Source organism: Prunus avium, chromosome 1 (genome assembly GCF_965620075.1).
Source record: "Prunus avium chromosome 1, drPruAviu1.hap1.1, whole genome shotgun sequence".
Taxonomy (NCBI): domain Eukaryota; kingdom Viridiplantae; phylum Streptophyta; class Magnoliopsida; order Rosales; family Rosaceae; genus Prunus; species Prunus avium.
The window spans coordinates 40153206-40175629 of record NC_142284.1 but is presented as its reverse complement, the minus strand read 5'-3'; the positions used below and the strand labels follow the sequence as shown (position 1 = coordinate 40175629).

The 22424-nt window shown below is 37.6% G+C and overlaps 4 protein-coding genes and 1 long non-coding RNA gene across 5 annotated transcripts; 3 read left to right on the top strand and 2 right to left on the bottom strand.

Moving 5' to 3' along the window:
• The first annotated feature begins 3296 nt into the window (after positions 1–3296).
• On the top strand, positions 3297–4981 carry LGT8 (glucosyl transferase family 8). The gene has a single exon (XM_021963323.2). It carries the CDS (start codon positions 3537–3539, stop codon positions 4707–4709), a length of 1173 nt encoding a protein of 390 aa, XP_021819015.1. The 5' UTR covers positions 3297–3536; the 3' UTR covers positions 4710–4981.
• Positions 4982–6051: 1070 nt separating this feature from the next.
• Positions 6052–6943, bottom strand: GLP7 (germin-like protein 7). The gene has a single exon (XM_021963109.2). The coding sequence runs from the start codon at positions 6873–6875 to the stop codon at positions 6210–6212; it is 666 nt and encodes a 221-aa protein (XP_021818801.1). The 5' UTR covers positions 6876–6943; the 3' UTR covers positions 6052–6209.
• A 355-nt stretch (positions 6944–7298) lies between these two features.
• On the top strand, positions 7299–11295 carry LOC110760762 (neurofilament heavy protein). The gene is made up of 10 exons (XM_088244685.1): positions 7299–7438; positions 7693–7733; positions 7830–7862; positions 8038–8179; positions 8384–9058; positions 9190–9702; positions 9841–9905; positions 10087–10222; positions 10363–10473; positions 10913–11295. The coding sequence occupies exons 4-10, from the start codon at positions 8138–8140 to the stop codon at positions 10940–10942; spliced, it is 1572 nt and encodes a 523-aa protein (XP_088100811.1). The 5' UTR covers positions 7299–7438; positions 7693–7733; positions 7830–7862; positions 8038–8137; the 3' UTR covers positions 10943–11295.
• Positions 11296–11324: 29 nt separating this feature from the next.
• On the bottom strand, positions 11325–14305 carry LOC110760754 (formin-like protein 4). Its single transcript, XM_021963075.2, has 2 exons — positions 12955–14305; positions 11325–12853 (listed from the first exon to the last, which is right to left on the bottom strand). The coding sequence occupies exons 1-2, from the start codon at positions 14136–14138 to the stop codon at positions 11533–11535; spliced, it is 2505 nt and encodes an 834-aa protein (XP_021818767.2). The 5' UTR covers positions 14139–14305; the 3' UTR covers positions 11325–11532.
• A 5125-nt stretch (positions 14306–19430) lies between these two features.
• Positions 19431–20985, top strand: LOC148297821 (uncharacterized). Its single transcript, XR_015833136.1, has 3 exons — positions 19431–19751; positions 19897–19935; positions 20825–20985. It is a non-coding gene; the product is annotated as an uncharacterized LOC148297821 (long non-coding RNA).
• The last annotated feature ends 1439 nt before the right edge of the window (positions 20986–22424 follow it).

The window sequence follows — 22424 nt, the reverse complement described above, 5'->3', positions numbered from 1 at the left end:
ATTTTGATATAAATTTATACAATTAAGACGTTACCACGTTAAAAATATTTTTTCATTTTTGACGTTATAGGTGAAGTGCTTGATTGTAAGCGATATGTCAAACTGTATGATACGATAGTATTAGGGCAACGACTTTGAAGATACAAAAAGACTTAATTTGTACGAACATATAGAAATCCAAGTATCGTTCTGTTTACAAAGCAAGTTATAATATTGGACGAGCCGGCGCCATACATATTACAAAATATGAATCAATTGATTGTGTTTCTTGCTTGTATAGTAGGGCAGTATTACGTCAGTTTGAACCAAATGCTTAGTCGTTAAGTATGGTTTTAACTTTTAAGCATGGCATCATCTTTTTTGATTGAATTTCCTGGTTTCTTCTTTGAGCAGCACAAGCAATGCTTTTTGACACGAATAAAGAACAAATCCATGGAAATAAATAATTATTTGGGTTGAAATTGAAAGTGAAATAAAAGTAAAGAATTGATACAATAATTGTTGGAGACGGAATCTTCTAGAGCAACACAAGCAAAGAATTGTCTAATTCTTGGCGTCCACTCAACTAAGTAAAGAAGTTACTTATTTTGGCCGTCGACTTTGGTGTTTCTAATAATTAGCATATCTGAATTGGTCCAATTAGACCAATTTTCTCTCTTCTAAATCATGTCATTTCTGTCTTAATTTTGTACATAAAAGTGATTAATATATTGCTTTTTCTCGAATGGCATGTCACACCCTCTTATAGAAAAAATGTATTTGTCATGTGTCGGTAATTCATAACATATAATTAATATCTGTCAATTTAGTGATAAGCAGTCATAAAGGCTAACAAATCATCTCATTCCAGCTAACTATTTAAAAAGTATTAAATATTAAAGAGGAAATTTGTACTTGGAAATGTCACATCATACTTGGCATGCATTCATTTGTCACTATATCATATGTATTTGATTGAGGTATAATTTATACTCTATAAATCTGTCGTCTATATAAATAAATAAAAAAATTAAAATATATAGACCAATGTTAGCGATCTGTTGCCATCGATAAATAAATAAATAAATAAGTTAAAGAATATGTAGGATGCATGAAAATGATGTTTGATGTGGTCTTCTGTTGACTAGGTAAAAATGCAGGTCATTGATAATGGTAGGTGGAAATTATTAATCACACCTTAGGTTCATGAATAAAACAAAGGGTACAGGTTTTAGTGCAGAGATGCTAGACATTGTCAAATTATAATATTAATTATTTATTACGTGAAATATATAATCGACCAACATAACACGTTAGACGTGAATTATCCTTCACAAATTTTAGAGAGGAATTGTAAAAATACAACTCTAACCATGCTCCATATTTACCTCCTAAAATAGGGAGACCTCTAGGAGTTCCTAAATTTGAGGAGAGATAAAGGACTCATAGTGGCTTTCTATAATTTAATGTTGCTTTATTTAATGAGTATTTCAAACCTTTATTTAATGCTAACCATTTTTTATTTTATTTTTTAATAGAGATAGACTAATAAAAAAAGAGTTATAGCATTTATGACTCCCTAAATTAGAGAGCATGACTGAAGTTTAAATTTTATAAAGAGCTTCTAAAATAACTTTTATATGTTTTTAGCTAAAATTTAACTAAAAAATAGAGAGCATAATTGTGGATGCTCTAATGTGAAAAAATATAACATACCATATCATTAGGGAAATTTTATTTTAATCACAATACCGTTTGAAAATTAAATAATCTTAATTTGACTATATATATATATATATATATATTTGCGTGCGTTTAATAAAACGAAAAAACGGAGAAACAGAAACTGCACTTGTAGTTGTTACTTATTATTAGGCAGTGGAGAACTTGGGAGCACGTGGGGGCACGTGGGGCATAAGCGAAAGAGCAGAGGCAGAGAAGAGATGCTTATTGCCAGCCGCCAACAGCATCAGTAAACAGCTGGCATTTGGTTAGTGGAGGCGAAGAATATAAAGCTTTGTCCCAAATTTGCCACAACAAAAAAAGGGACGTGATTGCCTCGCCCATGTTGCTGAGCTGTCTTTTGCTGCTTTCTCTGACCTGGCACTTCGTTTCTATCTTTCTTTTCGTACTTTTTTTGTTTACAAGGTATTTTCTCCTTCGCTTAGTTGTCAAGTAAATAAATATAATATAATATCAACTAGTCTTTCGTATAGTGGTATTTCTTTATATTTAGTTGGACGAAGTCTCATATTCAACTCACATAAATATCAATAACGGTACACATTCGTAATGACTTTAATGGCAAGTTGGTTTTTGCTAGTCTTATTGTGAGTGTATGAATTTATTTAAAAAAAGAAGAATAATCTTTAAAATTAATGTACAGTTGTCCACACGATCAATCTGTAAATGAATGAGAATTAAGGCTTGTTTGGTGGTGACAAGGAAAACACTTGTGATTCTGGAGATGCGGTAGGAGAGAGAGAGAGAGAGAGAGAGAGAGAGTTAAATGAGTATTAATTTTGACATTGAAGTTTTCAGTAATGCATTAATGAAATCAATCTGTATCCCTTTATTTGTTAAATTTAGTTTTTATTTATTTATATTTAGCATCCCCATTAATATTAAATCAAAATCCCAACCCCTTGTTCTTCTTCTGTAAATTGGAACAAAACTGAGCGTTGTTAGAAATAAATGCAAATTAATTTCATTAGGGCAACCCTAATCCTAATTTGGAAGTTTACTTTCATCATTTATGCACACACTTTTCCAAATAATTTCCATGTACGTACGGTGCTATTGTTACCTAATTTAACCCAGTTACAAATATTCCCAGAATACCTTTTATTTAGTGGATAGCTTTGATCTCATAACCATTTTTAAAAATTATTTTTTGATTTTTGATTCAAGGATAGAATTGTATAAAGATTGAATAATAATAATATTAAATAAAATTGTAATTATGAATTTTTTAAATAATGGATAATCTTTAGCATCATTAATATAGAGTTTCGACGTCGTTTTTTTAAAACCAGAAATCTATATTATATAGGTATAGCAGCGGTTTGAGAGTCCAATCATGGGAAAAAAAAACACACAGAGAGAAAAACGGAGAGAGGAGGAGATGCTTCCTTCCTCCTTCTCGAACCCGTTCTTCTGTCTCTGTTTCCGCGTTTCGTTTTTTTCTTTCGAAACGCATTTTTGCAACAAAAAGCGTGTCTGGCTTTTTTCTTTCCTTTTTTGTTTGTTTTTTTTCCTTATTTTCCACATTATGATTTGATTGCATTTGACCTTTCTTATTTATTATTTGCTTTGCTTAATTAGTTAATGTACAAATGGCAAATCTCCACAACCGTCTCTTTCCTCTCTCTCTATAATAACTATCTCCACACCCAGACACCCAGACACACACACACACCCACCCACCCCACCATTGCTGTTACAACATTCATTTTCTCCACCCAAAAAAGAAAAAAGAAAAAGAAAAAGGAAAAAGAAGAAGAAGAAGAAGAAAACACAACAAACAAATCCCATTTCTCCTCCCAAAGCGGCGAGCAATGCTCCCATTCCGGCTATACGCCGCCGTTTTGTTCGTCCTCAGTATCTCCCTCCTCTTCCCTCCGTTCTGCATCGGGATTCGCTCCTTCCCGACCAGGGCGATCGACGGCGGAGATGCCTTCGAACTCGCCTCCGCCGCCTGGGCGCGATTCTCTGAGGCGCCGGACTACCGTAACGGAGCAGACTGCGCCGTTTCGATGAACAAGGAAATGGTGTCCTCCTGCGACCCTTCCCTGGTCCACATCGCCATGACTCTCGATTCTGAGTATCTCAGAGGCTCCGTAGCTGCCGTACACTCGGTTCTCAAGCACGCTTCTTGCCCCGAGAACGTCTTCTTCCACTTCATCGCCGCCGAGTTCGACCCGGCGAGTCCACGGGTCCTGACCCAACTCGTCCGATCCACCTTCCCCTCCCTCAATTTCAAGGTCTACATCTTCCGGGAAGACACCGTCATTAATCTCATCTCGTCTTCGATTCGGCAGGCGCTCGAGAACCCGCTCAACTACGCCAGAAATTACCTGGGCGATATTTTGGGACGGTGCGTGGACCGGGTCATTTACTTGGACTCAGATGTGCTGGTGGTCGACGACATTCACAAGCTCTGGAACATTTCGCTCTCCGGGTCGCGGGTCATCGGAGCCCCGGAGTACTGCCACGCCAACTTCACTAAGTATTTCACCGACGGGTTCTGGTCCGACCCGGTTCTTTCCCGGGTCTTTTCCTCAAGAAAGCCCTGCTACTTCAACACTGGGGTGATGGTGATGGACTTGGTGAGGTGGAGACAGGGAAATTACAGAAAGAGGATTGAGAACTGGATGGAGTTGCAGAGAAAGAGAAGGATTTACGATTTGGGTTCTTTGCCACCATTTTTGCTGGTTTTTGCCGGGAACGTGGAGGCCATAGACCACAGGTGGAACCAGCACGGGCTTGGTGGCGACAATGTCAGAGGGAGCTGCAGGTCTCTTCACCCTGGTCCAGTGAGTTTGCTACATTGGAGTGGCAAAGGCAAGCCTTGGGTTAGGCTTGAATCCAAGAACCCTTGTCCGCTTGACCATCTTTGGGAGCCTTATGATCTTTACAAGCCACTCCGTCATTACAACGCAGCAAAGTTCCAAGCTTTATCGTCGATTTCTGGTTCTACATTGATTGGGTTTTCCAGCTATTTGTCATGAGGCGGGGTTATGATTCTTTCATACATTGTTCAGAGATTCTATTCTTTTGATAGCCATAGGGCCAGCCATGTACAGATTGGTTGAATTTTAGGTGAAATTGTTGGAGAAAATTCATGGGTCTTCTTCTTCACTGGGTATGAGACAGATTCAATTCAATTCCTATTTTGAAGGTTCCAATTCTTTGGAACCATTTTGGCGATTGAATGATTTCTTTGTATGTAATCTGGGTCTCAAGAGGGAGGAATATCATACACTTGTTCTTGCTTCTTTCATGTCAAGTTCCATTATTTTATTTTTGTTCATCTTAATTATTTACAGGCTGTGTGTTTTGGTGTATGCTCTTCTTCCCTTTCACTGACTCGCCATTATTGCAAATTTGAAAGTGACCCCAAGAAAATGAATGACAATGAAGAAGATAGTAAAAATGTGGACTGTGAATGGGTTCACGGACCTTTCTTGGCTGGGAGCGTCACAGCCTGACACAACACAAAACTCTGTTATTTTCAACCCAATTATAATTCCAATTTTTATATAGTTTGTATTTGTACAGCTCATAATTTTAATTTAAAGATGATATATGGGACCTGGGAGTAGGAGAGGAGGAGGAGCTTTTAAACTCATTCGGTTTTCTGGTGGAAGATGTGCGTCAACAAAAGATATTAAAATGGGTGGTTTGGGAGGCTTTTGCAAATTTGTGTACCACGTATTCAGATCATGATGCCGAGAGAGAGAGACGCCAATAAGCTACTGCCAAATTCCCTAAATTTCCTAGGAACATCGTTAGTTGAGGCTTCTATTCTTCAAATTGGACTTTTTCCATCCAACTCTTTTAGCTTTACAAAATCAAACTTGCTTCAAGGTTTAGGGTTTTGTCAACGAGGTCTAGCTCATTTAAATAAAAACGACATTTTAGTATGTGTGAGAAATTCCTCCCTCCTTTTATACTTTAGACTATAACTTATTTAAATAAAAATAAAAAATCAAACTTGGTTCATAAAGAAAGATTGACCTTTTTACTGCTAAGAATCAAGTTATTACCAGAAAGTTTCTTTTTACCCAAGTTAATTTTGCAAGTGACTGACTGACTGACTGACAAGTGCTGACAAAAATGTAGTTGCTTTGTGATGATGGGTACCAAACATAGGGGAAAAGAAGCTCTTTCTTGTTTTCGTGCCAGCGAAGAGGTGCACAATAAAACCAATTGTTTTGTTTTCACTGCAATTGCAACTTGCACTGAGTAAATGAGCTGGGATCCAATCACTTTATTCTTTCAATTTCTACACATGCTTCATATTTTCCATCAATTATATATATATGTGGACTGAAAAACAATGCTTATGTATTGTTTCTTCAAACAATTACAATATATTATATAGTAGGCATATATGTGACCGTTGGCATGTGTATTTATGTGAAAACCTAAGCTAAACTTTCCACTTTCCACTTTCCACTTTCCTCGCAGCCATATATGCAAACGCAACATGTACAATATATAATAATTCAACCTCCCAAGTTCCTTCGAATCCTGTCAACATCCAGGTCACTAATTTGAAAAGCTTTCTTCAATATCTCAACTGGGATTGAAGGCTTTGAAGTGAAGGTGGCAAGTGAAACAATCTGTACACCAGGGTTCTGGCTACTGAACCCGGCCAAGACCAGTGCTCGGTTCACGGAGTCGTAGTTGTACACAAAATGAATGAGGCCCTTTGGGAACACATATGACTCACCAGGCTTTAGTTGCTGGGTAAACACACGGTTGGAGCTGTCCACAAAGCCCACAAGAAGGAGCCCTTTGAGGCAGATTGCGACTTCTGAGGCCCTTGGGTGCAAATGTGGAGGCACCATCCCATTAGCCGCTATGTCAACCCGGGCCAGGGTCAGGCCCAATGTGTTGACCCCGGGTAGGTTAAGCGTGTTTGTTAGGGTGGCGTTGAACCCGAAAGGGTTTGCTTTTGGGTTGCCTGGCTTGGATAGGGCAGATGTGGTGAAATGGGATGAGGCTGCTAGCTCTGGATTAATGCAGGGTGCACCATTGAGGTAAAATGACTGGGGAATTTTTGTATCTGCTACGCAGTAATCCTGAAGCGGATCCGGGTCGGGTTTGCCCTGGCCCAATAGAAGAGCTAGGGTGAGAAATAATTGGACAAAGGAAGAATTGATTCTCATTTTGGCTGTGTGGTTTCCAGTAAGAACAGTTTGGAGCAATATATATAGAGAAAATGTGCGGACAATGATGCTTAGCAAAATTAGTGGTTAATTGGGGGGAAGATGATTGAGTAGCTTAGAGGGCAATAGAGGAGGAAAATACAAGGCAAGTTAAAGAAGAGATAAAGCCCAGAAAGGCTCAATCATGCAGATTGTTGTGATTTTGCTGTCAGTAGGTTCGTTGGGCTTGCCACTTGGCCCCATTTGTTCACCAGTTGTCTCTTCAAACGACGTCGTTTTACTCTTGTTTTGTGCATTGTCCTCTTTGTATAGTTTGGTTCAACCAATTGAAAATTGAATGGGGGTAGGGACCACGTGCAGCCCATGTAGCTAAGATAATTATTAATTTTAGATCTTTAGATTAGAGGCTTGGAAACCTGTCACATGTAACTTTCACTATCATGTCTTTGTTTACTGCAGTGCACTCTAAAGTGGTCCATCTACCATATTTTCATGACTGATCTGATCACTGTCTTCAACTTCTTGGTGTCTCTCTGAAGCCCTGAAAGGAGAAATTTCCACAGGTATCATCATTAGTACTTTTTTCCCACCAAAAAAATATTATCAGTATTAATCTTTGTTTATTCAATATGGCCACTCTAATTTGTTGTTGAACCCTCATAATAACCCAACTAATCTCTATTTTCCTATTAATTATACTTCCATTTTGACATTATGTGCTGTGTGTTTTTGATTTCCAAATTTCCAGTCATCAATTCATCATGTACTTGAGACTGAGAAAGAGAAAGTCCTTAACCGTTTAACCTTTTCATTTCAGAATGGTGCAAGTGAAAGCCAAATCTTTTTTGGAAACATATTGTGGGTCATCTCCAGCTTTGAGCTTTTAGCTTTCTTTTTTAATTTTCTCCCATACAATTGTCTTGTTTTGATGATTGATTGGCTTTATCATTGTAGGAGTTCCCAGAAGTGCTAGAAACAGTGGAAAAGGTGAAGTGATAATGCTACTCTAGAAAAGGAGCAGAGGAGAACACATGGACATGTTTTTTTGTTTTTTTATTTATTTATAAAATTCTTTTCTTCTTGCAATTTTAAAGTCTTTTTCTTTTTGTCCCCATTCTGGTTTTTCTTACTCTTGGTATATTTTTCTTGCGTGATCCAATAGATTGGTGATATGCCCCCATGCTAGTCAAAGCCCCACAGTTTGTGTCCTGCTGTGTAGCTCTCTGGTAGCTCAACATTTCAACCCCTTCCTTGCAGAGCTAATGGGTGAATCAATAGTAGATTTCGCAAATGATGCTGATGAGGTACACTTTTTTGTCCCTAGATTTGATAAAAAAAGCGACCCATCTGTATAATTTGTTTGCAATTATTGTCTTTTGAGCCCTATGTTTTGTGGGTTGCTGATTGATTCAAAATATATGATTGCTAGATTTGCTAGTTCGTTGTCACTCTGTTCTTGCTTCAGAATATGCTTTTGGATTTTTGGTTTTTTCTGTTGAATAAAACAGGTGGGAGAGGCAGCTGCTTCAAATTCTTCAAATCCTGATCTGGAAGTGTCGGTTTCGTTCGGTAGGTTCGAGAATGATTCACTGTCTTGGGAGAAATGGTCAACATTCTCACCAAACAAGTACTTGGAAGAAGTTGAGAAGTGTGCTACACCTGGTTCAGTGGCTCAGAAAAGGGCCTATTTTGAAGCCCATTACAAGAAGATAGCTGCTAGGAAAGCTGAGGAGCTTCTGGAGCAAGAGAAGCAAATGCAAGATGATCCCTTTATGTCAGATGATCAGAAGGGTGGAGATCAGATCGATTGCGGGACACATTTTGAAATTGATTTAACTAACAGTCAAAGTACTGCCCAAGCAAATTATCAAGAAGCCAATTTTGACAATGAGACAATTAGTACTCATGTGGATGATCTCAAGGAGGATGATGTTATCACCATAGAATGTCAAAGCTCATTGACTGAGGGAGAGAAAGAAGAAACTGATAGCGTTACGGCAAGTCCCAACTTGAAAAATCCGGAGGAACTTGTTTTGGAGAAAGAAGCAGAGAATGTCCCTGCTGAGTCTCAAGGGATACAGGAAATTCCAAAGAGTTTGGACAATGAAATGGGAAAGGCTCCAGAAGTTAAAGAGGAAAAAGAGGAAAAACCAAGATTGCATCTTCAGAAGGGATCTCAGAAGGTGAAGTAATTATTTCTTTAATCTATTTAGGAAAACTTATCTGCAGATACCGTGTTCTATATCTCATAATCTCAAAACTTGTTTGGTTGAAGTCTGATGTCTTATATCTTTTGCATTTTTCTGTTTTATAGGTTACTACTGGAGTGAGCAAGGAGAGAAATGTGGCAAATGTTAAGAAGAAACCAATTCCACAAATAACTAAAACACCACAGAAATCCACCCCTAGAGTGTCAAAGCCTATATCAACTTCCACCCCTAGAGTGTCAAAGCCTATATCAACTTCCACTCCTAGAGTGTCAAAGCCTACATATTCTTCCACCCCCAGAGCGTCAAAGTCTTTATCAACTTCTATTGCAACACCTGCACCACGATCCTCAGTAAAAAAGGGCAACACTTCATCTTTAACTAGGAGCAAAAATCCTTCCAGTGAGGACACCAAGAAAGTTCCTCCTAAGTCTTTGCACATGTCACTTAGTTTGGATCCGGCAAAGTCTGATTCAGCTTCACCGACAACCACCAGAAAATCTTTCATTATGGAGAATATGGGAGATAAGGACATTGTCAGACGAGCATTTAGGACATTTCAAAACAATTACAACCAACCGAAATCCTCCAGTGAAGAGAAATCTTCAACACCAACGCAGGTTTGTCATTTAAGTACGTTTTATTGTTTGAAGAAATGACCAGCTACCTTAGTGTTTTTCTTTTTATTTTATATATAGGTTTTGCATTAGCGTGTCTAACATCAAAGTTTTATTTGTGGAAATTTCATTATCAAGCAGCTCTCTACAAAGGGAAAAGAATCAAGGGTTTCCACTTCAGTGCTCCTGCCAAAAGAGAATGGAGGGTAATGTCTTATACTCACATTTGACTGCCATCAGATGTATTTATAATATACATCCTCTGTGCATCTGATACTTGCATAATATCACTCTTTGCATGTTATACGCTATCTTATTTCACATTGTGGATTTAAACTTTATTTGGTGTCTGAATTACTTTATTTGCATTAAATTTTTCCATCATAGGTCTCTAGGAAAAGGAACGCCTAAGGCTGCTCCATCATCTTTTGGTTTGAGAAATGATGAAAGAGCAGATAAAAGAAAGGAGGCAAAATCCAATCCCAAAGAGGCAGAGAGATTGCACTTCCAACCAAAGTCAAAGGTATATCTTACAAATAACTATTCTTTTGAGGAGCATATTAGCCTATGACTGTTGCTATATAACTCATCAGAAATACAATTATATCATAAGTACTACAAAAGTTGAAAATGTTATTTCTAAGAACTGTATGCTTGCCACAGGGTCAAAACGAAGCAGAGATAAAAAAGCTGAGACATAGTCTTAATTTTAAGACTACTCCCACGCCAGGTTCTTACCGCGGACAAAAAATGTCAAAAAGTACTTCAGAAAAGGTATAGCGTAATTGTGGTTTTATCTTATGGCATAAGATAATTTGTTCCATTTTGTAAATTTTGAGTAGATCCATGATATGCAATCCATCTATACTTAGAAATCATTCTTTCGCAAAGTTCCTCGTGTCACAAATGAGCTTTCATGTCTAACTTAAGCTGGGTTTAGGGGCTTGCTTTGCATTAAAGTATAAAGCCTCCCATTTGTTGAGCCCTTCAGAACAAGTATAAAAACTAAAGGTTGTTATGCATATGCAAGAATATAATAAGTTTAACACATTCAATGCATGTGTGCAAGAAGGAAAGATGCATGTATGCCTTAACACAAGCTTTTCAATCTGTATAATGAGTTACTGCATTTCTGGAGCTATTTGTGTGGTTAATTCATTTTGAGGTTTTTTCTTTCCATAATTAATGTGAACTGTGATTATGGTATATGTAGGAAAGTTCCAAGAACGAAACCCATCGGTGACCGAATCTGCTAGGCTGAAACGTTACACATCATCTACAGTGAAACACATCTTCAGAGGCTAGCCTAGAGAAATATGTGTAAGGAATTGGTTCTCATCAAGGGTGCATGCAATATTATTGCTTAGCTGATGACAACATGATCATGATGAGTGAAAAACTGTATATCTCGATGGCTAGACAAGACCTACCTTTGCTGCCATTCGTTGCCAAATTAGTCTTCTTACTCTACTTATCCCAAATACTTATCAGAATTAGAATATGTTATGTACACATCGTTGTACTTATTGCCTATGAAAAGATGTAACTGTGGGAAATATTTAAATTACATGGAGATCTTATAGTTGGTTGCAGAAATCTGGACAGTATATGATTACAACATAATCTCAGACCAAAGAATAATTGAAAGAATAAATATTTGTGGATCAAACACGTGTAGGCATTACTGGGAAAGACAGAAGAAGACCAACACTACGAGCTATTGACTGAAAGTTTGTAAAGGTTTTGAATACACTTGAAACTTTGAAAAATCACTCAGCTATATACTGATTGTAATTGTGCCTTTTGAAATCTATATACATTTTAAAATCCAATTCAGAAATCATTATCTGAGTCACTGTTAGTGCTCCTAGAATTTCCTGACATGAAATTTTTAGGCAAGATTGGGAACCTTACGGGGTTCCTTGGTGGTGAGTTTGCTGATGATGTTCCTAAACTTGTTGTCACCGTCTTCCTCTTCTGTATATTTCGAGAAATTTCGACACATGCTTGATCCACCATGCCTAGAAAATCTTTAACTATGACAAATAGTTGAAATGAGTGTGCCCCTTTATCCTTAGAAGCCCCTGATTGATAATATTCTGTTGTTTTCTTTACTAACTCCATCACACTTTTCTGCTGTTCTCTCACCACCGTTAGCTCTTCTTCGGCTGCTTGAAGAAAAGCCTTCATTTCTCTTACAAATCTTCCACCACCATTGTTCTCACATTGGATTACAAGTTCTCTAATTTCTGCCACACGGGTTGTGAGAGCTGAGCATGTCCCTGCAAAGCTGTCATAATCTATAGCAGCTGCCTTCCTCACATTAGAGAACTCAGCACTGATTCCTCCAACCATAGGCAATCCTAACATCATATACTCTTTCTCTCTGTCCTCTTTTGGTTTTAGATTCTCAGAACTTAAGTTTCTGTTATGGCTCTGGCTGCTGCTCCGACTCAAGCTATGATTTGTGTTGATAACACACCGTTTCCCCTCAGACCGAACTACTTCTTCCACAACAAAATGAAGAAGAGTAGTTTTCCCATCACTGCTCCTAACGTCGGATAGCTTTCGAAGAGAACTGAGGTTGAAAGCTTGTGCATTTCCTCTTGAAGTTCCTGCATTCATGCGATTTCCAGCCTTGAGAATTGCCTCTAGCAGTTTCATAAACAGTCCTCGCGTTCGAAGTTCCTTGCATCCTAGTTCAAGTGTTTGTAAAGACTCCTTGAGGTTCAGAATCTCCAAGTCATAGTTGTATCTGAAGAGCATGGCATTAAGTCGAGTAAAAGCGGTTGGGACAGCTTTCAGAATGTGGTAAAGGAAGCATTCGGCATCGGCAAGCCTTGTGGGATCTCCACTGTACTCAAGGATTTGCGATTGTTCTTCTTCAGTTGGGGCAATTCTAGCAAGCTTTTCAAGAGTCTCTGCATTTAGACCTCTACCCTCCATGAGCACATCAAGGATTTCCTTGCGAGAAATGGTCAATGACTTTATAACAATTGCAATGTTCTGGGACTTCCTGGCATCTAGGATACAAATCTGTGATGATGGACCGACGTTGGTGCCTCTTGGGTTCACTTGGTTGCTGTCTCTTTTGGGGGATAACCGGTTGGTGGCAACATATCCAAAAAGAGCTTCCATAAGGTCACCATCAAATCTGAAAGTAGCAAGATTGTTAGTTTCAGAATATTCAAAACCAAATACAATTGGGGTAAGTGTTGCATATAAATCTTGGTAAAATTAAACTTTTATCATTACCTAAATGAACCATCAATCTTGTCCCAGACCATGGAATGCTGAGTATTATTAGTATTCACTTTGTCCCAATGCAGTGGCTTCAGTTTTACCTGACCATTTCCTGCTCCTGATGAAGACTCTGCTGGTTTACTATCACCCTCCATCCCTTGTGGCCCCGTAGACTGTTTTGACAAGGCGTTCAAACTACGTGCTTCAGGCTTTGGTGGTGGAGGAGGCAGCGGTGCAGAACTATTCTTAGCTGCAATTGTTGATGGTGGTGGAGGAGGTGGAGGTGCCACGGGGCTTTTCTTATTTGAAATTGGCAAAGGAGGCAGCAGAGGTGGTAGTGGCGGTGTTGGTGGTGGAGAAGGGGGAGGCGGAGGGCTCGATGATCGAATAGTTAGCTCAACTTCTGGCTCTGATTTCTCAACAGCCTTGAGAGCCATTGATCTAATTCGATTCGGATCACTTACTTCTGATACATCATTGATGTGGGATGATGAAGACTTTCCTCTGAGCAGAGGAACTTCTTGTATAGGCTCATGCTTTCTCCTTCTAATCCCTTCAGCGTCATCATCATCATCATCATCACTATTAATTTCTTCTCCATTCTTGGGATTGCGCAAAACCTCCTTATTGAAACTCTTCTTTGAGTTTCTCTCTTCAAGCTTTCTCCAGTAAAGCACATCCAGGCCATTCTCATCAACAATGAACCCCTTAAGATTTCCATCATATCTTGCAAACTCATTGCGATCTACCACAGGAGGCTGAGGCCGGCCTCCTTGGGAACCTGTGCTACTAGTACCACTGCCACCACCATTAATCTTTCTTCTCCGCTTTGCAACCACGAACCGTTGGACTAAAAAGAAAACCAACCCAGAAACCACCAGAGTGCAAGCTGCAGTTGCACCCACTGCCTTTGCAATCAAACTCTTATTGGATGACGACTTTTGTGGCGCAGCTGGCAGCACTGGCTGTGGCTGCGCTTTTGGTTGTGTTGGCGGGGGGCCTTTCGGAGGCAATGAAGGAGAGATTGGAGCTGGAGCTGGAGCTGGAGCTGGAGTTAGAGCTGTAAATGGATAGAAAGTTTCAATATTTTGGCCATGACAGAGAGGAAGGACAAAAATACCATAAAAGCAAAAAACAAAGAACAAGTTGAGATTGAGAAGCAGCAGCTGCCATGGCTGCTGAATCATCACAGCCATGAAGCTTTTGGTGGGTTTGAAGAGATGGGATTATTGAAACTGAATCCGTTGGAAGCTTCTGTATTGTTTTTGTTGACATCGAATGAATGGAAGTTGTCTAAGTCTATGGCTTTGGATTTGTCGTGTGCTTTTTGGGGTTTGGTTGCTGAAAGCTTCAAAAATAGTTGTTAGTTGGTTGTCTCCAATTTTTACCTTCCCAGGCTTTTATAAATTCAACCACTCATAAGACCCTTCTAATTGGATTGAGTTCATATCCCACTAACTACAATCAAACGCTTTGTTAACACAAATATTGGATTTTTAATTCATATAATTAATTAAATAAATGATTAAAAAAAAAAAATTGGAGGGTGGTAGGTTTACTATTTCAAACACAAAATTGTGGACGTTTTGTTGAAGTGGTAAATCACCGAATTTTTTGTTGTTGATATAATAATGGAATTTAGAGAGAGAGAGAGAGAGAGAGAGAGAGAGAGAGAGAGAGAGAGAGTCCTGTAAATGGTAAATGAATGAACAAATTTTGAAAGTCAGAAGAGGGAAGACTTCCTCATCACCTTAATTTCAGGGCCTTAATAATTATAATTTTTACCAGTTGAGAAAGGGTTGGCCGTTCACGCGTTGGAAACCAATTGAAGCCAAAGACGTAATAATTGGTCAACGACCCCGTTTCATATTGAAGGGGAAGAAATCAAATGTAGGTTGATGATGACCTCAATGGATTTGGCCTACGATTTGGAGAAAAGTGGCTCACCAAATAAAAAAATTGTCTTTAACTGCTTGTATGTAGTGGTTGGAAGAAACCAGAAATTGATTACCAACCCGAAAAACCAAACAAGTGTAAAATTTGAAATCAAATAAAATATCTATGGGACCCTTTTAGCTCATATTTCTTAGAAAAAAAACCATAAAAACTTTGTATCTGAATGAATGGGTTCATTATTAACCCATAAATCAGTAATTTTGGTGATTGCATAATTGCATTGCATGGCAGTCACCAATTATAATTGCAATTATATGAAATTCCTTTTATGCCTTCCAAATCTTAAGCTATGATCTCAAATATTATCGTGGCAATTCTTCTCAATCTGAAGACATGGCATATTTTAAGTAAATAATTAAGATTATAAGAATTTTTTATGCCTATATAGTATATGATTTAAATATAGGAATCCATTTGAAGATTTTTTAACTGTTTATTGTCTTTAACTGGGGGTTGGGTTGGCTGGCTTACAATGCACGTTGTGGGTCTAAAAGTGGTTGGCCCATACCATACTCCATATTACAAATGTAGCATTTTGGTTGTAAGTTGCAACGGGGCTCAAAAGCTCATGAAGAAAATTTAAACTGCCTTTACTTACAGCATCACCAATGGGAAGGTGTAAAGGGGGATGACAAGCTCTTTTATATCTTGTGTTGTCGAAAATGGCTTCAATGGAGGGATGCAAAGAGATGTAAAAGTAGAACATCACCGGCAAATGTAAATAAAATGCTACATTTGCATTCATTTTTACATCTCCATATGTGGGATCCACTAGTGCAAAAGGAGGAGAGAGAGGGTTCTTTGGCATGGGTTGACAGGCGGCAAACCATATCCACGTAAGCAACACTCTTAAATATCAATTTATGATTTTTTTATTTAAATAAAAAAAAGCATTATAAAGAGTCTGCAGAACAAGGTATTGACTCATTTTGTAGTTCTTTGAGTCCTGCTATGGTTGAGGCTTTAATTTGTCCACAAAATTGGTTGAAGTCTGTAGGGGTCTTTTTCTTCCGGCAGCAAGTGAGCTGGGCTGATGAAATTGTCCCCTTTGTCTGAGTTCGAAAATTAAACCCAAAAATGCTTCGAAAGGGCAGCGAGGCCTTAGGAAGTATTTTGGTTATCTTCACCAACTAAAATAGCAGCAGCTTGCAGATAATTTTTTCACATTTACAGATAAACTTCTGGGCTTGGCATGAAAGGCATGTGGCATGAGAGCAGAATTATCATGGGTTTAGCACTTTAGGAGAGAGAATGTGGGTTCCTATGAAGGTCAGAGATTATAATGGAAGAGAGGAGAGGTTCTAAGGAGGATTGGTGGAGAGTTTTGGGTGATTTTCGTAGCTTCCGGCAGCTTGACGGTGACTCTGTCAAAGCTTCTGTCAATCTGCCAAAACAGGGGGAATAAGGGAAAAATGGACGAGGATAGCACGAAAATTGCTGGGTTTTGCATGCAAGAGAGGAAGCTTGCTCTCTGAAGGTTGTGGGTTGTGTTGGGTAGAAGAGGCCCTATTTATAGTTGCTGGGGTTTGTTCTTCTCCAAGAAACCCTAATGGTTTCTTCCCAATCTAGCTAAGCCTTCCTCTTCCTTTCTTCTCCTTTTTCTTGACTTACTTCATGGTGGCAAAGTCAGCTCTGCCCAATCCCACAAAATCAGAGATTTTGGGTGCTCCAAGTTTCTTCCAGCGGCTGCCTCAGAGAGGAGCTTCCCTTTTTCACCCATCTTCTTTCTCCTCTTTCTTCCTCTTTCCATGGCCAAATCTGCTGAAGGAAAGAAAGTGAGTGTGCCTGCTGGTTTAAGGAATGACATCCTTCCTTGCGTGCTAATATCCCTTGGTTCCTTGAAGGATTTTTGCTTGGAACTTGCTCCCAAGCCTCCCAGCAGCCAATCACGTGTGGACTCTCCAAGCTCCTTCATGATTTTCTCTCCCAGCTGAGTGCCAAGACTTGTGCTCCCTTTTTATTCTAATTACATAGGCTTTTTAAGTCCACCACATGATTCATCTAATGGATGGGATAATCTGATCAAGTGTTGGGCCTTTTAGTTGGCTTATCCTAATTGGGGCAATGGGCTATTTTGGTTGGGCTATTTTAGTTGGAGTAATGGGGCTATTTTCTCTCTTGTGCTTACCCATGTTTGGGCCTAAAAAATGGGCTTGAGTCCCGAGGCCCCCAAGCGACCCGAGACTTCCATTTCTCGACCCATCGATGGGCCCCATGATAACTTGTCACCATCCATACCACAACCCACTCAAGCAAGCCCCGGGCATTCGAGTGGCTTGGGCCCACTTAAGCTTGTTGCGGGATAATAATTTCTCGCTTGGCATGGCATGTCGCTTGGCGTGTTTTTTTTTTAAGTATGACGCTTGATAGGATGATTGGCACGAATTTGCAGTGCTAAATGCATCCTTATAATTTTAATCTCAGCATCTATCATGATAGATTTCTATTTTGGCGTGGCATGTAGGATATGGCTCGTGCATGGCGGACTTTTGTGCACTTCAAATCGAGTCTTTTTTCAATAATATGTCATCTTGGGCCTGGAATTTATTCGGGCCCAACCATGGATTTTTTAGGCCTCAACAAAGTCCACTTCAATATCTTTAAAAGTTGAGCCCACCATTGAGGAGATGGAGTTTTATGAAATCATTAAGTCATGTATATCTATTTTTCTCGATTAATTGCTTATAACGTGTGAGTTTTATTGTGCTGAAGCTAAATATATGATTATGTATATTTCTTATATAGAAATGCAGAGATCAAATGCTAATGCGCATGAGCACATTTTCACTAATTGATTCTTTATTGATGCACAACCTTGCAGTTATGGTAATTTTCTTATTCATTTCTTATTTTGCTCATCTTGTATCCTAAAATTTGTGTTGATTGAAACTACTTTTATGTGCAATATGGGGACACGCTGGAAACTGGGCAGCCTTTAATTAAATGGAAATTATGAACTTGTATTTTGGGAAGCCTTTCATTTCTTCGTTTATCATCTTGTATTCATTTCTTATGAACTTTAGAATGTTTGTTTTGATGGAAATTGTGAACTTAGATGCATGCTGGAAATCAGACAGCTTTTGATTAAATGGAATGTTGTTGTGTCAGCCTTTGATGGAATGGAATGATATAATGGCAAAATGTTAGCATTATAATGTAAGAGCAGGTTGAAAAATGCATGGTTTTGTGTTAGGCACAAACTGGCTGAATCAATCTGAACCAAACCGATTACAAGTGGTTTGGATTGGTTCGGTTTTCATTATGGTTTTAGGCTAATCTGAACCAAATCGGACTGTTATTTTCTTATTGGTTCAGCTGTGATTTGAGAATAAAACCGAACCAATCCGGACCGTGTCCACCCCTAATAAAGACCCATGCCAAGTAAAAAGTTAATATAAGAAAATCAAATTTACATGTTTGATTTTACATTTTTTCCATTGAAGCATAAACATGATTTATATCCACTGAAAGTGCAATTTTTGCGAGCTTGTGACTTGGGTACTTGTATTTTGGGTATTTTGTTTTACCGAGTTGACCCAAGAGAGCTTGAAGAAAGCTTGTGTACGTTTTTTTTTTTGGGGCTAGTTTGTGCTAGCATTATAATAGTGAATCTCCCTAAATTTCATTTCAAATTTTACACTTGTTTGGTTTTTCGGGTTGGTAATCAATTTGGGGAGATTCACTATTATACCCAATATAGGTGCCCAAATTATAAAAATACCCTATATGAAATGGACTTTAGAAACACACCCAAAACTCATTTACAACATAACAAAAAGGCTTTTAACTTCTTATAAATTGCAAAATTGCCATTGATTTCTTAAAACAAGCCCAACCCCAAAACCTCATAAACAAACCCAAAACATTCAATAGGGCATCAAAGTAATTTAATAATCAAAATTAAATAAAATAAAGCCAACTGTTATTTTTTGGGTTTGTTTATAGAAATTAAACGGTGTAGGATTTATTTATATTTTTTGTGCTAAGAATGGGTATATGACTAAATATCTTAATAAAATATCTATGGGGCCCTTTTAGCTCGTATTTCTTAGAAAAATAACCATAAAAACTGAATGAATAACCCATAAATTAGTAATTTTGGTGATTGCATAATTGCATTGCATGACAGTCACCAATTATATGAAATTCCTTTTATAGCTTCTGAATCTTAAGCTATGATACTCCATATTACAAAGCATCGCTGTGGGTCTAAAAGTAGTTGGCCCATACTCCATATTACAAAAGTTTTTCTAACACAAATTAAAAAGTGAGTCCATTGCGTTTTCGTTGTAAGTTGCAACGGGGCTCAAAAGCCCATTAATTAGGGTCAGGATCTAGTGAGAACAACTATATGAGAACATTATATGAGAACACCATTGGATCTAATCTAACGGCTGTGCGAAAAGAAATTGTAAGTGTAACTGTGGCACTGGAATGAGGCCCAAAACTTGCACGTGTTCTCTCCTCCCTCCAAAACAGCTGTTCTCTGTCTTTTCTTTTTTTCCAAAACAGCTGTTCTCTTTCTTGAAGAACACAATTATTTTTTTTATGGTTTGAGAGAGAGACACAGAGAGAGAGTGAGTGAAGTGTAAAAATGAGGAGGAGGAAGGGAGTTGTGGACATAGACGAGTCGCCGCTAGATGACTTTGATCCGGCGAATCCGTACAAGGACCCGGTGTTGATGCTGGAGATGAGGGAGCACATAGTGCGAGAGAAGTGGATCGACATCGAGAAGGCCAAGATCATCAGAGAAAAGCTCGGCCGGTGCTAGTGTTACCGCATCGAGGGCGTCAACCACCTCCAGAAGTATTGCCACCTCGTCCACCAGTACCTTAAGTCCACTCGTGGCATCGGTAAGGTACAAGGACCATCGTCCTCATGAGTTCCATGGTCTGCCTTCCTACCCTACCCTACCGTATCCTCTCCTTTCCTATCATATCATTTCCCCTGTTTTTCTTAATTAATTCACCTTTTCTTTTTTCCTTTTGTGAATTTCAGGTCCCAAGGTTGAGGTCAATTGATCCTTACTTGTTTGAGGTATTCTATCTTATTTTTTATTTGAAGCTCTCAATTTGTGAAAGAAATTGCCTTTTTTTTTTACTGAGTTTAGCGTTTCTTCAAGGTTTGGCGTTGTGTTGCCTCATGGAATTGCAATTTATGACTGTCAAATTCCCTTGAAGTTCCATTTTGTGGACCAAATTTTGATCAAATTGGGACCTTTTACACTTAAAGTTGAATGCTTGTCAAATTTCCTTAGGATCCTCTCTGAGGATTGCCATTCTTTTGTTTGTCAATTGAGATTGTATAAAGCTTTTTGATTGGCTAGGGTGCCAGCCATTAGCTCAAGAGGTACAAACCTCTTCAGTGTTAAACCTTTCTAAAGCTACTTACATATTTATAGTCTTTCGTATTCTAATGGCTCTATTTGTTTCCTTCTATTCTTGCAACTATTTCATTTCAATTCAATTCAATGAACAATAACTAATTAGATTATCTTACCAAAATAAATAAATAAATAAATACACATATAATTTTATCAATATAGGATAACAAGAACCATATTTTGTTAGTTGAAAGCAGAAAATTAGAAATCTAAAATGAAGAATATTGAAAAACAGTAAAATCTTTGCTGAAGCAGCCACCACAATATGGAGTCCTCAAGTTGCCTCAAACAAAGAAACTTAACAGCCCTTGTTTAAAGCTTTGGTTGCCTTTGAGATTGGACAAGGATGGCTTTCATGATTGCTATGACGGTAATCAAATATAGGAAAAAAATGAAAGAAATTGCTTAAACGTGTTTGGTACTGCAGCATTTTCTGTTGAGTATTCCTCTGAATGTTAAATTGGGATTATTTTTTTTTTGGGTTCAATATTGGAATTTTAGCATCTTGGTTTGATTTTTAGTGTGTTCATTTAATTTCTGCAGGCCTTGTTTAAAGCTTTGGTGGCCTTGACACTTCAAATACGAAGAGTCGTTGCGAGGAACTTGTTTAAAGCTTTTGTATATTTTTATAATTTCAAAAGTAATGCAATAAAACAATAGAGAAATGACATAAGTCATAATTGCAATGTTGCAGCATCACTTGTTTGCCACCAAAATATGTTTTGTAAAGGCTTCAAAAGGATTCATTAGAGCTTCAACAACACTTGATTTATTATTAACTAAAGCTTCATAAATATGTTTTTTTATGAATTTTTTCAAATAAACTCAAAAGATGCAGAAAGTGTCACAAGAAGTTTTAGTGTATTTTTTTGATTTTTGGAAGTTATAGAATTGGAAAATAGTATTAAATGGAAGAGAATGACAAGTGGCAACACTTGATGGGTGTGTCATCAGTGCTTATGACGAGTGTCATTCTCGCGTAGCACTACGTGTCATCAAAGGTTCATTTTTGTGTCTTTACCTTAAACAATTCACAAAAAAATAAATAAAAAATCATTAAAAAAAAATCAAAAATTTCTACAAACTCCTTACGACAGTATTGTCTACTATTCGAAAATTCAAATTTGACTATGAAAATTTTGAAGTAATAATTGGAGGACCAGTAATGATCTTAAACTTAAGAGTTATAATGTCGACTATTCGAAAATCCAAATTTGACTATGAAAATTTTGAAGTAATAATTGGAGGACCAGTAATGATCTTAAACTTAGAGTTATTGTTGTTATAGAAGCAAACTTGACTTTGAGAAATTATTTGATTCTTTTTCTTAGGCAAAATTATATTTTAAATCTTAAAAGTGTAGAATATGTTGTACAGAGTCTGATGTATTTTTCAGATTTATTATGATTTTTGGAAGTTAAAATATTGGAATATAGTAATAAATGGAAAAGAATGACACATGGCAGCGACTTATGAGTGTGTCGTCAGCTTTTTTGATGGGTGTCAGTATCTCATAGCGCCATGTGTCATTAATGTTTCATTTTTGTGAATTTTTCTTAAAAAATTCATGAAAAAACAGAAGAAAAAAAATTAGACAAATACACCGAAATTTTTTACAAATTCCTTGCAACATTATCTTTGACTATGATACTCAAAAATCAAAATTTGACTTTGAGAAATTTGAAGTAATAATTAGAGGAAGAGTTGTAGTGATGAAGATTAGTGATCTTTAACTTAGTATTATTGTTAGTATGAAAGCAAACTTGACTTTGTGAAATTATTTGAATTTTTCTCTGTGTCAAAATTATATTTTAAATCTCAAAAGATGTTGGAAATGTCGCAAGGAGTTTAGGGTATTTTTTAGTGAATTTTTCGGATTTATTATGATTTTCGGAAGTCAAAATATTGTAAAATTCACATAAATGGAAGATAATGACACATGGCAGTGCCTGATGGGTGCGTAGTAAGCTTTTCCAACGGGTGTCAATATCTCATAGCTCCATGTGTCATTCATGTTTCATTTTTGTGAGTTTATATTTAAAAACTCACAAAAAATCATTAAAAAATCAAAAAAATACGCCGAAAATTTCTACAAATTCCTTGCGACATTATCTTTGACTATGATATTAGAAAATCAAAATTT

Bases quoted from the DNA above. Each gene is read 5' to 3' on its own strand.
- LGT8 (XM_021963323.2), top strand. From the start codon at position 3,537: ATGCTCCCATTCCGGCTATACGCCGCCGTTTTGTTCGTCCTCAGTATC.
- GLP7 (XM_021963109.2), bottom strand. From the start codon at position 6,875: ATGAGAATCAATTCTTCCTTTGTCCAATTATTTCTCACCCTAGCTCTT.
- LOC110760762 (XM_088244685.1), top strand. From the start codon at position 8,138: ATGGGTGAATCAATAGTAGATTTCGCAAATGATGCTGATGAG. The intron at 8,180-8,383 runs GTACACTTTTTT...TGAATAAAACAG, and splicing joins TCGCAAATGATGCTGATGAG to GTGGGAGAGGCAGCTGCTTC. The intron at 10,474-10,912 runs GTATAGCGTAAT...TGGTATATGTAG, and splicing joins CAAAAAGTACTTCAGAAAAG to GAAAGTTCCAAGAACGAAAC.
- LOC110760754 (XM_021963075.2), bottom strand. From the start codon at position 14,138: ATGGCTGTGATGATTCAGCAGCCATGGCAGCTGCTGCTTCTCAATCTC. The intron at 12,854-12,954 runs GTAATGATAAAA...TGCTACTTTCAG, and splicing joins AAGATTGATGGTTCATTTAG to ATTTGATGGTGACCTTATGG.